Genomic DNA, 16,516 nt, shown 5'->3' with positions numbered 1-16,516 from the left:
TATGTATGCTGTACTTTCAAGTTGTTTGTCACTTTTCAGTTATATATGTTTAAACTAAAGTATTTCATACCCACTAAAATTAATTTGAAAGAGTAATCAAGGGAACCAAGGTTATAGCGGTAATCGAAAGAATGTAATCCATGGACAAAGACCAGACATGGAAAACAGAGATACACAACAAAGAACATAAAGTAACTAAAATCATACATACAAAGTAACAAAAGTAAATGAGCAACTCAGACTCCACAAGAAGAGTTTTTAGATGATAACTGACTTTAACATCTTTATACATATTATTTGAATGGATCGGATAAATAAAATGGAAATGGAAATGGAAAGACGCCAATAAAAATATTTCAATGTTCAGTCTAGGATATCATTATAACTGTTTTTCTGTCTTTAGGGACAAACACCACTGCTAGAATTAATCTAATTTCAGTTTAGATTCAAGCGTTTGATAGTACAAATTTTGTATGTCCTCAATGGGAACAAATTGTGCTCCTCTGCTTGTTGATCTCTTCCTTCACTCTTATAAGGCTGACTTTATAGCTGATCTGATCCGAAAGAAAGAATATCGTTTAGCGAGATCCTTTAATCTCAGTTTCCAATATATAGATGACGTACTATCTTTAAACAATCTTAATTTTGGGGATTTGATACATCGCATCTATCCCAAAGAACTTGAGATAAAGGATACTACAAACACTGTGAAGTCAGCCTCATGTCTTGACCTACACTTAGAAATCGATGATGAAGGAAAACTAAACCAAACTTTACGAAAAACATGATGACTTTTTATTCAGAATTGTCAACTTTCCTTCCACCTGTGACAACATCCCTTCAGCACCTGCGTATGGAGTGTTCATATCACACCTTATACGTTAAACCAGAGCTTGCCGAAACTATGCAGACTTTTTGTATCGCGCTAGAATTCTAACAAATAGGCTTCTGGAACAGGGTTATGTTACCACAAGTCATCACTACAGAAGTTTTATGGTCGTCATCATGAGCTCGTGGATCGTTACGGTGTATCAATCTGCACCATGAAAACTAATTTGTTCAACGTGTCATAGTTTTCCTTTCCTCGTCCGTCTACTACGGACTTGACTTTTTTATTAGCAACTCTGTGTGTGTTTCTAGAAAAGCAGATGACGCTTATCCTACCGGTGCACCTTGTCCATGCTCCCAATTTTTAGTGGAGTCCGAGTTGCGCATTTGCTTTCGTTATTTTGTATGTATGATTTTAGTTACTTTATGTTCTTTGTTGTGTATGTCTGTTTTCCTTGTCTGGTCTTTGTCCCTGAATTACATTCTTTTGCTTACTGCTATAACCTTGGTTCCCTTGATTACTAAAAAAAACCAAAGGTTTCATTTGATAGTTCAATTTTGCAGCTTTACTTTACTTGACTGTTGAGTGCTCCAGTCTTTCTGAGGACAAATATTGTAAAAATTGATTAAATATCTCAGATATTCTGTCGACTTTAATAGGTTGACAGTGGACAGGCACGCGAACGAACATACAGACTGACAAACTCTGAGAAGCAGAACACAAAAACATGTCCATCAAGAGACAGACATGAAAATTCGATGAAACACGACACATTTTTATGATCAAATGAGTTTGAGATAAATTATCTTTAATTCAACGAATATATAATAAATCTACATCTGCCAAAAACAAGATTTGAAATTCTGATAGTCCTGTTCCTGAATGAATTATTCATTGAAAGGTTTGTCATTTCTTTTCCTATAGGTGAATTATCCCATGATCAAGCTAACTACCAACACCAATAAATATAAACAAAAATCATTCAAATCTGGAAATTTGTCACAATTTATTGCTAGTTTGCACTGCACTAGATGTTTAGCCTACAACATATTTGCATTTCCGAAAGAAAATCTGTTCTTGTAAATTAATTACCTTGACAATTAATGTCCTAGTTTTGGAATTTAGTAGTATCTTAATTTAGCTTAATTCCTCTTCTTTTTCCGATATTTTTCTCCAAAATGTTTGGAAAAACAACTTTGGGAATAACAAATAGAAAACATACGAAGAACTGAAACTGAAAACACACACACACACACACACACACACACACACACACACACACACACACACATATATATTTACATGATATAAGTCTACGAATGACGGTCATTGTTTACTAATGAATCAACAGTCGCTATTAGAACTGGATGTTTCCGTTTTAAGTTGTATACGACTTTTACAACAAAAATGTTCATTAAATTATGAAAAACCGATATTTTCAAACTCATGATCAAAATCAATTAATCAACCTATACGACCGTCTTTGTTGTTTCAATAGTCTACAATCGGCAGCCTGACATGGTGTAGTCGCTTTCGGTTTCAGTCGGTTTATGTCTGGTTTATATCCTAAATATGTTCCCATACAGTTTGTTGTTGGGCCATATTGTACCTAAAAGAAGATCGACTTACATCTAAGAAAATCCCTAATCATCTGTCATGTTTCTGTCTATAATTTCTTGGTACCATATGGAAAAGTTATTTCTCTCTACACGCTGTTACTGACCGTATCTTGAAAATAACAATGGCGATTCGATGAATCTGATTTTCTTTTAAAATAATCATGTGAAACAACCAAATGAAAATCAAAACAACGGGTCCGTGTATTGTATGTTTAGATTAAAGGCGGACAGGACAAACAAGTATTAACTATGTGGTCTAAACTGGCGTGAATAAATAAGCCTTATGAATTTCTGCGTTATTATGGTTCATTTAAGTAGTCTTTGATTGGGTCAATTATCCACATGCTTAACTCTATCGTGCAATATCACAATCTGTTCCTCTGAATCTTATATTAATGGAAGATGTATTTAAATATATGTTTTAGGCAAGGACAGTGTATGCTATATATGAACAAAAAATAGAAAAATCCTAAAAGAAGACGAAAATAAAAACTTTAAATAAGAATATTTTTGGCTGACAAAATATGCGCAATACATTCAACAAAGGTATTTGAATTAACATGAGTCAAAGTAAAAATCCTAGAACACACAGATATACCTTTGAGTTCAAAGAAAAGAAAAAAAATCTCTCCTAAATATTGCTTTTATTAACAAAACAAGAGAAGCTGATCTGTGGGTATTTTTTCCAAAACAGAAGACGCTTATCCAACCATTGAACATGTTTTTCTTGCTCTCAGTTGAATAGTTGAATCTTGTTGGCCAATTAACATTTAAAGACCTAGACACCTGTGTTTTCTCTAAATATATGTATTGTTTCTCTCTACGTAGCGTTTGCCTTGTCTTAAGACAAGTTTCGACATTTTTTTTTTTTTTGGTTGTATTTTCTTATAATTTCACACGATCTATTCTGTGCTCACTAGTTTGGTGCTTCTTTGTTCAGTTAAAAAATTACTCAAAATGATTTCTGGAGGATATTAACTTAGAGGTTTTTATGAAGAAATTTTTGAGTGACGTGGGCGAGAACTTTTATTTTTGTACCAGAATTTGAATGTAATATGTTTATTGGTCCATATTTGTCATATTTTAGTATCAATATATAGCCCTAGTTTGAAATGACTCACAGACACCTCAATTTCAATTTAAGATTTAAACATGTCTACAGCTTAGTGTTATATGTCAAATTGGAGCCAACTTCGATTTACCGAAAGCAAACTTTCCATTTAAATAATAAAGTTAAAGCTTGCACCTTTCATCCTTTTTTGTTCCTATGTTCTTCTTCAATGAGTTTTAGTTATATTTAAAAGACAAATTTTGCGGTAGTAAAAGAATTTACGACTTTTCACTGACATTGGAAAAAACTATATTTACTGGTAAATACAGATACAAAAATATCAAACGCGTTTTCATATTAATGTTCAAAGAGACATTTATAGTGAAATGGTTTAGTGTCATTGTCTGAGATATTTAAATTTATGGAACGCAAAATATTTTAATTTCACTCCCATAAAATAGCTAAATTACAGCGTAGAGAAAAAATTCCATATCGACGAACAGACAAGTTGATTGGTAATTGTCAGCAACAATTAACCAATGAAGCGTCACATGTAAGACCGTTGTCCCGCCTTCTCTCGCTACTGAATCCCTTGTATGGACAATTATCAAAGCCTATCCATCACTTATAGAATATTACAATCATACAATTTACAAGTGATCGTTTCCCATATGTTGATTATAATAGGACTGACATTAATTATGCCACAGCCACTGTATAAATAACTGTGAAGACAAAACACCTGTGATCTCAGGTGCATCAGAGACAAGTAGTAAGGATTGAAATTAAACATCGATAATGTTGGTAAGTACCATTATGCACTGTCATATACTTATGTTAAACGTCACATATATGGTTGTTATTTATTTCTTTGAATCGTTTATCTTTGTGTTTGTTGGTGCCTTACCATAGAAACTGTGTGTCTGTTTATACCTTTATAACATTGGTTACTATAAAAAAACAAGAAAATATTTTTCATTAAATGTGGGATCTAATGTTATGATGAAAATAACAGTATCAAAAGTACTTTATCTATATTAATGGTGCAACAAACATTTCTGAATACAGATATCCCACAATTTAGCGATTTCCTAAATATCATCTTCATTTTTATGCATTGTACACAGAATATTACAGCAACTATACGCAGAAAAAATATTGACATTTAGAACTAAGTAAATATATCACTGGGTTTCATACCAAAATACATTCGAAAACATACTTTGTGCATGCGCGTGAGCGAGAGATCAATTAAGTGCTTTAAGTCATTCAACACAACATTTTAAAAAAAAATTTGCATTGCAATAAGCAAAAGGAATCGTCAACGAGTAACGGATATACGGAATTTGCTACTTTTCAAACGTTATTGTTATACTGTTATTTAAAAAAGAATTCACACATCAAAAAAAAAAAAGAAAAAGAAAACGAATTATATGTCATTAGTAGTGTTATATGTTTGCAATTCACTTAAAATAGGTGTAAATAATACTACAAATATTTTTTTTAAACCAATACAGAATTTCAACATTTCCCTTTTCCAAACTATTGCATTCGTAGTTTATTTGCTTTTTTGCTTGTTTCTTTTGTTTTTGTTTATTGTTAAATGACAAGTACATGAAGTCGAATACTTTCAACTGTCAATTTCATATATTTTGTAGTTAACTGGAATTGTTTAAAGACTATTGATGTATACAATATAGGCAATAGTATCGATATATTTCAAAGTTTAAATGTTAGGGAAGAAAAAGTATACTTTATGCTTGACAAAAGGTTGATACATACAATTTTTATTCCCTAAACATAGTTTACCTTAGTACAATTTTATTTTGATAATTTCGTGATATTCGAATACTTCCCATGACCATTTTCGCTGACATGTAATGATATATAAAGTGTAATCATAGAATAGTTTAGATATAAACAGTATTTATTATGAGATAGTTAATTAATTGTAACAGATGAATGACAAATTATCAGACCATATTTAAGACGAATATGATCTTGTAATTTTCTACACCCACAAGATACCTCGGAGTACCTGCAATTTCTACATCAAAATATTTTTTTTAAATTAGAATGCACTCTCCGAGCACTACATATTTCTTTGACAAAATTCACAGCAAATTATGAATTTGAAATTTAGATATTGCAATAAGGTTTTACTTTTGACACATACCATTTTATATCATTCTGTGTGTAAAACCCCAACAACACGATTGAAGCCTTTAACAATTTCTTCATTGATTGTTCCATCAGTAAAGATACTACAAAACAAAATATCAGGTTAATTGTTTGACATGCAATTACTGCACTATAGTTTTTTTCTCTGCTGTTTAGTCAAATGTAATTAAACAACTTTTATTCAATATAGTATATAGTTAAAATTGAATAATTCATTACTCTAAAATCTCCTGATACTTTTCGGTGCTATGACGATATGAAGTAAAATTAGAAAATGCAGCTTCGGATCAGAAATTTTAAAATAAAAATATAATTTTGCATATTGTAAGAAATAATTTTAAATTGTTTGTTCCATATTTTATGCGTCGATCGAACTTTCTTAATCAACGATAATCGTGTTCACTTTCATGGTGCAACATAGATAACTGAAACATTACGTAATGGTGTAATCGCTTCTGTAATCACAAATGAAGATATAATTCCACCCTTGCTGTTTATTCTTTCCGTATTGCAGAAAGTCAAGTCATCTTTTGTCATTTTAAATAATGCATATGGTGAAACGTAATAAACTTAAGTACTTTTCGAAGTGTATAACCTATGTGTACACAAAATTTAATAAATGGAATTAATTAACGCCTTGTGCTGCTTTTAGCATTTCGGTGTGCCTTTTTTACAACTCCGTAAAACAAGACTTGTTTGATATTTTTTTTCTTTTTTTACTCTTGTGAGTAGTTATGATTGACTGCTTTAACAACACAGACGAACCATTTTGTTTCAGGTAATTGCATCATGAACAGTTATTGGATTACTATTGTAATCCGTCCGTGCGAGACCAGAAATAGTAGTCAAGAACGTAAAAAAGAGTTAATTTGAAACATTGCTACTTTGCTATCGTAGTAAATGCGGTTCCTGTTTGTGAATACTATGATACAATGAATGATCTAGAAAGAGTAATCAAGGGGACCAAGGTTATACTGGTAATCAAAAGAATGTAATCCAGGGACAAAGACCAGACATGGAAAACAGACATATACAACTAAGAAAATAAAGTAACTAAAATTATACATACAAAGTAACAAAAGTAAATGAGCAACTCGGACTCCAGTAAAAACTGGGAGCATTGACCAGGTGCACCGGTAGGGTAGCTGTCGTTCAATAGATTATATATTTCATGGTAAAAATAGACACAAAGCAAACACGAAAAGTATCTAGACACAGTCTTCAATTAGAAAAATCAAATTTTGAATGTTAAGTTATACGTTATTATCCAAAGCCTATTGAAAATTAGAAATAAAACAAATCAAAGAAATATTCTTTCTCAAAAATGTTATACTTCACGTTAAATGAATTTTTAGGATTATTCTCTTTTATTTTTAACTTACTCGAACAAGATACTTTTCTAAGTAGGAATATGTTGTATGGTGTACACCCAACCCATCCCATCCAAGTGCCCGAAAAAAAACCTTTGAAAAGCCATTTAATATACAAGTTAAAAATGTTCGTTAAAACTTTGATTGACCAGTTTTATTAAGAAAAGAACTGCCTCGGAATGATTATCTCTTTGTCTTGTTATGTTGAATACCTGCACTGACTAACTCACCTCATGTTTTCCTCATTACAATATTTCACAGAAATTTAATTAATACCAAGACAGATTTAAAATGTCCTCCTTTGTTATACGCAAAGCTACCATCAATCTAAAGAAAATACACTAAAATGTAATCATGCGATATTTCAATAATATTTTTGCATATGTAAAGCATCTAAAGATGTTCCTAATACCAAAGGACGTGAAAAGAACAAATGATTAAATGGTAAAGATGTGATTAATATGATGGAAATAAGTCAACATCCGAAGTCTTTCATTCCTTTCATGTTTTTACCTTTTGTCTCGTGAACGTGTCTCACGAAAGATATTGTCGTATCATTATAAGCAACTTCGGGTATATAACCTAGTTTCATCCCCAGGGAATCCTTCAAAAGAAAGATAGAAATATTTTCAATTGTTGATTTCAATTTATACGAAGTAATGTATCTCTACAATGTTGTAATAAAAGATCAGAATTTAAAAGAAAAGATGAGCAGACTTTTTTTTTGGTCTTGATGTTTTTCACTTTCAATGACTATTCAGTCAGTTGGTTTCTAAATGTAATCTTAAAAGCCCTTTATTTGTTCATGTCTTACATTTCATAGCAATGATTTTTTTTGTAAAAAAAAGTCATTAATCTTCACTTAATTCAAAGATTACATCATAAGACAATTGGTCACCTGGGTCCTCATCAGATGGTCATAGAAACCCCTGATTAAAGTCCATATTTCCTCAAACAAACATCAATGTTTCCTCTGAGGATGCAGATAATAGTTGATTTTAAAAAGATATTTGTATCAGTCATCCGCTTATCTCATGGAAAATTAATTAAGTAATAGGTATTGATGCCTTAAACCGAGGTAAACAATTGTAATTTCCGTTCGGAAAACTTTATTCTTTACAGGAAACAATTGCCTTCCGAACAATACCATCAAATTTACATTTAACGACACTGTCATTAACTGCCACCCGAGGTGAAATGTAAAAGCTATTTGTCAATTAATTATTAATGATTTTACATTTGCTGATAAAAGACGAGTGTTATGTTTTAAGGCCCCATATCTTATCGTTTTTTAATATAAAAGTAATTTCATATTATCTGATTCATGTCAAAACTAGAAATACTTATTTCTTGTCAGCAGTTAAGCGATTTTATTCATCGAAATATATGTGAACACAGAACAAACAAATGTTGCTCTGGTAGGGCGAAATGCTAAGTCAAAGAGGGTTCTAAACTAAAAACATTTATACAATACAAAACTATTATTGGAACTTTAAGTAAAGTAATAAACATTTTTCATCAGATGTTCAAAGTAACTTAGAAATATACTTTTCTTAAACCCACGTAACCTTTATTATCTTAAAATTATTAGATATGACAATACTTTTTAAATTTCTCATATTTTATTTACATGCCCTTAGAATGTCATAGTAATGCGCAAACATAAGTAAAAAATCCAGAAATACATCAACGTCCGATACTTAAATCGTTCGTATTGTTTGAAAAACATTTTGAAGATAGAATGATAATTTTCATTACCGATTTTGTGCTGATAACCCGGGCTTTATAAAAAAAAAATGTAAAAAAATCCCATATAAGTGTTTATCACATATCATATGTTATACTGAATTTACTCTTGCGCTAAGGGGATTTTTGTACTTTGTATGAGATGTTTGAGTTGCAAAACAGGGAATTCCGTTCTCAAGTTACGGTGCGATATGCGAAAAAAAATTATATATAAATAATGAAAAAATTACTTTGAAACGAAAAGTTTCTAAAAAAAAAAAAAAAAAAAGAGGGAACATACCATTCTAACAAGCAACTGTGTAGAGTTTGAAGTTTGCTTAACAAAGGGTTATCAAGTTGTGGTGTGACATGTGAAAAAATATCATAACAATATGAATAAGGCAATTTCCAAAAAGCGGAAAAATGAGTTTCACAAAATGTATTCAGTCAATTGTAAGAAATGACTCAGTATAGTTTGAAGAAAATTCAACGAATAAACAGACGGACGGAGATTTGTATACCATAATACTATTCGTTTTAAACGGGCGTATTAAAATCATTAACGTCAAAAGGTTTTATATAGTGTTAAACATTGGGTAAGAGTTTTCTATGTTAGGATATCTTTTAAATCCATAAATGTATTAAGATGTCATTTCTTTACAGAATGAAGGAGTCAAAGACTCATCACTTTCAAAAACGTCGTTAATTCCGCCAAATCCAAATGCCCACAAAAGAGCGAATCAAGAGATATATGTCCGCAATAACCAAGTGACAACAGTTATGCTACACGGTGTGTCAATTGTATGCCTGACGATTGAGGGAAAAGAACGCCTTTGTCTTGCACAGATATCCAATACATTACTCAAGAGTTATAGTTACAATGAAATCCACAACAGACGAGTTGCTCTTGGAATCACGTGTGTCCAGTGTACCCCAGTGCAGTTAGAAATACTTCGACGAGCGGGAGCCATGCCCATATCATCTAGACGATGTGGAATGATAACAAAAAGAGAAGCCGAACGACTTGTGAAGTCCTTTCTGGAGGACAACAGCCCGCCTAAACTACCTGAAAATTTTTGCTTTGATGTTTATCATGAATGTGGATGGGGTGGACGGGGTAAATTTGAACCTTCACGATACAATAGTTCTAGAGCAAAATGTATAAAATGTATCTATTGTAATATGTACTTTTCTCCTAACAAATTCATCTTTCACTTCCATAAAGCACCTGATGCAAAATATAATCATCCTGATGCTGCTAATTTTAATTCATGGAGACGTCATCTTAAGCTTGTGGCTTTTGATTCAGAAGATGTCGTCCATGCATGGGAAGATGTCAAAGCAATGTTTAATGGAGGGAGCAGGAAAAGATTATTATCATCAGCTGTGCGGGACCAGTCATCTAGTCATCGTTCTCATAGCCCTAATGTTGTTAAAAAATCTCGTATAAATGTCAGTACAAGCGAAAACAGCGATCCATACCAGAATGCATATCCACCGTTTCCTTTTATTTCAGTACCTGGAAAGACCTATCCAATGAGCCCATTCACGCATTCACCTCCATTTGGCATTGGGATGCATTTCAATAAAGACACCTTCGAAACTAAAGCAAACTCAGCATATCAATCTAATTGGAGCTTACCCAATTTAGTACCTTCTTATGGTATGGTATGGAATCCTGGTCTAATCAATCCTAATCGGCTACAACTTTCTAATAATAGCTGTTACCCGCTGAAACTAACGAATGGCAATGAATCAAGACAGAAAGAGGAGCATGAAGCTAACTCTTCACCTGAATGTAGTCCAACTTTCTGTGACAAATCGGAACGATTTTCAGCATTCAGACCTGTTGGTAGAAATCTAACAAGTAGGAATACCCCCGACTCTACCAACACAGATGATAAACTCTCTGAATACAGTGACGAAATTAACATTACTGACGACCTTAATAATAAAGAAGAAAAAAGTCATAATCAAGGTCATTTGGAAGACGTAGCTTCAAGAAAATCACCTATGTCTTCTGGTCCTGTAGAAACCAGTTATCAAGCGGTATGTAATGAATCCTAATAGGTAACATAGAACTAATACTGAAAACTGAATTGTAAATGCAATCGATTTAATTTTCAAGCTGAAAATTGAAGATTAAATTTACGTATTGTAATTAATAATTCAATTAGAATTACTTTATATAATTAAAATGATGTGATGTCGCAGATATTAATTGTATTCAAAGTGTCCCATTTTTAATCATTACCGTATTTAAAATTTTAGATAACGCCATAACGTTTAATCAAGGTCATTTTTCAGTATTTAATTATTCTTCGTTGATGAAGGAAATTCATTTTTCAGCAGCATAATCATCTCATATGGGTTATAATTTGTTTAAGTAAGAGAATATTATTTGCAATATAACTAATGGACTGCATGAATTATTTAATTCTCATAACGTATTGAAGTGAAATGTATAGCAAAATTTTAAAGTTGTCCCCAAAGTTCTTAGAATTTTACACTTTTCATGAATATTTCAGATGTAAATGTGATTTTAGTATAAATTGTGAATAAAATATAACAGGAACATTAAACATTCTGACACTCAGTAAATACTTGCCCCTTTTTATTAATGATCTTTGTCTGCTTCAGTATATCATGTAATAATGGCTTCATAAAACGCTATAATATTAGTTGCGTCTTGTTAGTGTCTGGGGAACTCTTCGTTTAAGCAAACCTTTTAAAGATATTTTAAATAAATTAAAGCTGATGCATTTGCTTGTTTGAAATCACTTATAATAATTTTGTCTATATTATAGGATGATGACATAACAAAGGTCTGTGAAGCAAATGGTAATTAAAATTGTCTGATATGTTCCAGCTTTTAGTTTCATATACATCAATTATAAGTAAGAAGCAAGTTGACTTTCCCGTGAAACAATTATTTAATCTTTTATGAGTGTATCTTCTAACTATAGATGTACAACCAAATAAAGATATATATTTAAAAAAAATTAATAGAAGATTAAGTGACATTGTATTATCAAATGGAAAATTTAATTAATTTATTTTTTATATTTAGATAATGAGAAAAACGTAAAAGAAGAAAATCAAGACGGGACCAAAACCTGCTCTTTAAGTGAAAGAGAACAACCTACTAATGAGATAGAAGAAGCCCTTGGTAATGGTCATGTTCGAAGTAAAAATATACCGAAAAAATAAAAAAAACTTTTCTTTACAAAACATTTACAATACAAATCAAGGACTTAAATTGTCTTTCGAATTAAGCTTTCTTTATAACTGTCGCCTAATTCGACACGAGAATATACTTTTGGCATAACATATTTAACCCATGAACACATTTAGAGTCTTGATTAAATATTGCATTAAGACGGAACAAATATGGGATATTTTAAGACTGGTTAGGTTATCTAGGGGTTAAGAACCAAGGCTTGTTTGTTTCATAAAGCATGAATTACTTTTCTGTCTAAAAAAGGGGGAATTCACTGTAGAGTCACAAAAATTCATTCAATTTTCAAAAATCATGCCAGTTGATTGAAGTATTTATGGCCAGATTCATACTTCGTACAGTGCAACAAGAACACAATAACGGGAAATCATAATCAATTTAATTCAAACTGAAACATTGACTGTTGGGTATGATTCATTAGATATATCAATACATATTACATACTCTTATGCCATTGAGGGCTAAAATGCAAGAGGTAATAATGCACATTAATAGAAATTAATTATTATTTATATGCTTCAGAGATTGACTAGTTATTGATTTAAATGGGTTACAAATATACATTGATACTTGGAAAAAAGTTTTTTGGACGGTTGATTACTTCCCATTATATTTGACATGATGACTTTTATGGAAGAATGATATGATACCTAGTTGGCAGATATATAATTAGATGTATCATTTATGTTACATAAAAAGTATGCAAAATTAACTTTCAATACTTCGTTAAAAGTAATTACGAATATAAAATACTACAATGCGGAACTCTTGAGGTAAAAAAATCTTTGATTAAATCAAATGCCTTATTAAATCATTTAATTTCTTATACATGTAAGTGCCAAGTCATGTATCAATCTTTTGACACTTGCGTTTATGATATATTTTCATGTACTTGCAGATCTATGTTGTAAATCCACGACAGTAGCCACTGAACCCGAGGTACGCTTATCAAAAGGTGAGATTCAACGTAGACATCATGGTTTTAAAATATAAAAAAAAAGTTTGCGTTCTTTTGTAAATGATGTAACAAATAAAGTAAGGACTCTTCTTATATAGTCAAATCTGTTAACAAAGAACCACTTTTGGATTTTAAAATCAGTTTGGTTAAGACAGGCGTTCGGTTTACCATGGTTCAAGATCCAATTTAACTGATAAAGAGACTTTTAAAAAAATCTTGTGTAAACAGGTGTTTGAATTATTTAGGGTTCTGTTTGGACAGGTTTCACTGCATATGTAATCAAGGAACTTTTAGAAAAAAACAATAGAAACTAAAGATCGATGTCCAAAAAAGATGTAAAGTAAGCCTACATTGATTTAACAGTTAAAAAGTACACTTTGCTTTCCATGAAAAAATATGATTTTTCACATATCTTTAGATATGTGGTGTCAATGCTATCACTATAAACAGTCTTCCAACGAAAAATCATTTAGGATATATCAAATTAGTTCTCTTTTTCCGATGCAGTCGATATATTTACACTTTGACCTTAAAGGCGCTCTTCCATGAAAACGCAAGTAACCTGATCAAAATTCTGTTTCAAAATTGGCCAAATACTGATAACTTAGTGGCGATCGAAAAAAAAAACTGTATCGTAAATTGAAATTGCGTGCCATGTGTTCTGTTTCCCATGTTTGGTCTTTGTCCCTGGATTACATTCTTTTGATTTCTGATAGAACTTCGATTGATTACTCCTCCTGCTGAAATGTAGAATATTAAAAGTAAAAAGAACAAATTTTACTGCGTCAGCTATCTTTTAAGATAGTACTTGTTATGATTTATTTTACCTATTTTGTTTATGAATTTGTTATCCAATTTATCTTCTTATGTATGTGAATATAGTAGAAATATTTTTAAAGAGTTATTTGTTTGTTGTACAGAGGAATTGCAAGATCAACTGAAGAAAGAGATAGATTTAAGAAAGCAGATAGAAAAAGAAATAACTGATATAAAAGGTAATTTTATTATTACGTCTTTGAAATTAAGAATGTACCATATTTATAGGGCAATAGAAATTGAATACAACATATTTTAAAATGACACCGTCAACTTAAATTTAAAAGGTATGAACCCCTGGATATAGAGTTAAGAAATGAATCTCGGAAATTGTTATCATTGTTTTACTTTCCATTTCTGTCGCATCGTATTTTTCTTAAATAACGACATAAATATCCAACCCGTGGTAAAACAATGATAAAATGGAGTTTCCGTTATTCATTTCCGATTCTAATAGGACTAGTTTCATCGTATTTTGAAAAGACACAGCCCATATGTGTTGCAAGAAATGTTGGTTATGTGTTTATCATTTTTTTTTACCATGGTTGTGGTTTATACAGTTTTTGAAGCATGTCATATTACAATAATATAATCTCGATACATGTAAAATAGATAAAAAGTTTAAACTAAATTCTATGTAACGGTTATATTTCAAAAGTATAACTTAATACACAATTTGCTATAGATATTAAATAGTCATTAGTTTTTTTTTTTCAGATGCTTTATCACACGAACTACTACAAGAGAGACACGTACGACTGACGCTTCATCAGAAACTAAAAGGTAATTTGTACAACTGTATCTACAAATATGATGCAGCCCTTTTATCATTTGTGAACTAAAATTTGTTGTAGTAAAGGAAATTTCATCGACAGCTTTGTTTTATTTTCAATGTTAACTAATGTGCGTTAATTTTTTGTTTCAGAAGCACAGGAGGCGTTGACAAAGTTTTCATCTTCAATGTCAAAGATCTGAACTGCTACGGACGATATTTACTTTGGACTAATGCAAACTGCCATAAAAAATCAAACTTGAAAAATGCATAGATGCTGTGATAGATTACATATATATATACATATAATTTGTTGTAATATTTGCTATGATCAGGCTAAAGATGTGACTTTAGAAACCTCGATAAGTGTTCAATGTTGGCACGCTATTATCATAATTTAGCATAATTCGATGTATTGAATAATAATTTATTAATGACATGTACTGTTATTTATGATGGCATGTGTAAATAAAAATAAACGCAAATGTCATGCCTTAATGAAACTCGTTATTCAAAAAAAATAAATCAATTGGAACTACATGAAAATTAGTTCACAATGTGTGCAAATATAGAAAATCAATTAGAGTGTATACTGTGTGGAAATTACCTAAATTAATTAATAGTTTACAACTATAATTATGACTAAAGAACATTATGACGCATGGCAGTCCACAAATCATATGTTGATACAACTTTTAGACAGAATTTACTATAATGCATGTCCTTGCTTGATTTCCTTACAATAGATCTTATGCAACTGGAATGTAATCCTTTATTACCTAATATAACTTATATTAATATGGTAATTGATATATTTCAATACATCTCTACTTATCTATTCCGATTGAGACGTACTGTTGTCCGATCCAATCAAACACAATCATGTTTATCTAAATATAAAAATAACACTCATCTAAATGATTTATTAAAATAGAGACTGATGACTTAATCATTAAACACACTCCAAAGTGATTTAAAGATATAGGCTTAATGATAGCACCACTGGTATTAACATCTATAATAGCACAAATTCATTTTCATGAATATAGAGTGAGAGTAATCTTTAACATCTTCCAATATGATAAATAAAACAGCTGTAAAATTAAATTTGTGTCTTTTGGTGACAATGTATAGTATGATTATAAATCTTTATTTGACCACATGTAGATGTCACATCCAATCACTTATTAATTAGCGTCAGTAACATCAGACACCAGCTATATTATAATTATGAGGAGTAATTTAACTAACATAAGGTACTTTATTATTCATTAGGGGTAACAAAAGGCTAGGTTCTCTCATATAACTATGATATTCTTTTCTACAAGTTTACAGTTGGGATATTATTATATACTTCATTATCAAAGTATTTGTCCAAAGTGGTGGACAAATAAATAGCATACTAGTGGGAATATGAGGGTGATTTTATTGCAAACTTTTTAAAAAGACCAAAATTTGACTAGGTCATTACAAAGGTAGTGCATTTCCGTGACTAATTCTTAATTCGGTGATTATTTTCATCTCAAATATCTTAAGTGCCGCATACAATACTCCGTAATGTCTGCCTCGCGGCACGACTTAGTAAGAAAAAAAAGCACACGATTAAGCAACACGATAAACACTGTTGCCTTTAATTTTCAATTCATCTATGGTTACATTCCATTTGCAATGGGGTAAGATTTTTTTAACGACCTCCGAACTTCCTGAAGACAAATAGACTTTAAAGTGTGTAAAGATAAACGTTTTACAATTGATAGGGTTTTGATTCAGGAGTATGATTAAAGTCAATCAGAATTAATTGGCCATTTATGTTACTCTAACTCTGCATGCAGAAAGAAATCATTTTTGAATGCAATGCAAGTCGACTCGAACGAATTCTCAATAGATATTCATTTTAAGAGACTTTGCCGGTATGGTTGTTTTTACTAAAAATTACATGTAAAACAATGCAAATTAA

At 31.1% G+C, this 16,516-nt stretch overlaps 1 protein-coding gene across 1 annotated transcript; it reads left to right on the top strand.

The window, feature by feature from the left end:
• The first annotated feature begins 4,199 nt into the window (after positions 1-4,199).
• On the top strand, positions 4,200-15,035 carry LOC148621821 (uncharacterized). The gene is made up of 8 exons (XM_088574014.1): positions 4,200-4,303; positions 9,439-10,824; positions 11,583-11,616; positions 11,846-11,944; positions 12,912-12,968; positions 13,892-13,966; positions 14,505-14,570; positions 14,713-15,035. Exons 1-8 carry the CDS (start codon positions 4,298-4,300, stop codon positions 14,760-14,762), a joined length of 1,773 nt encoding a protein of 590 aa, XP_088430140.1. The 5' UTR covers positions 4,200-4,297; the 3' UTR covers positions 14,763-15,035.
• Positions 15,036-16,516: the final 1,481 nt, after the last annotated feature.

The sequence above is a fragment of the Perna viridis genome, chromosome 3 (genome assembly GCF_037379345.1).
Source record: "Perna viridis isolate PV_CMFRI_1.1 ecotype Kerala chromosome 3, ASM3737934v1, whole genome shotgun sequence".
NCBI classification, from domain to species: Eukaryota; Metazoa; Mollusca; class Bivalvia; order Mytilida; family Mytilidae; genus Perna; species Perna viridis.
This window is presented reverse-complemented; position numbering and strand designations above follow the sequence as displayed.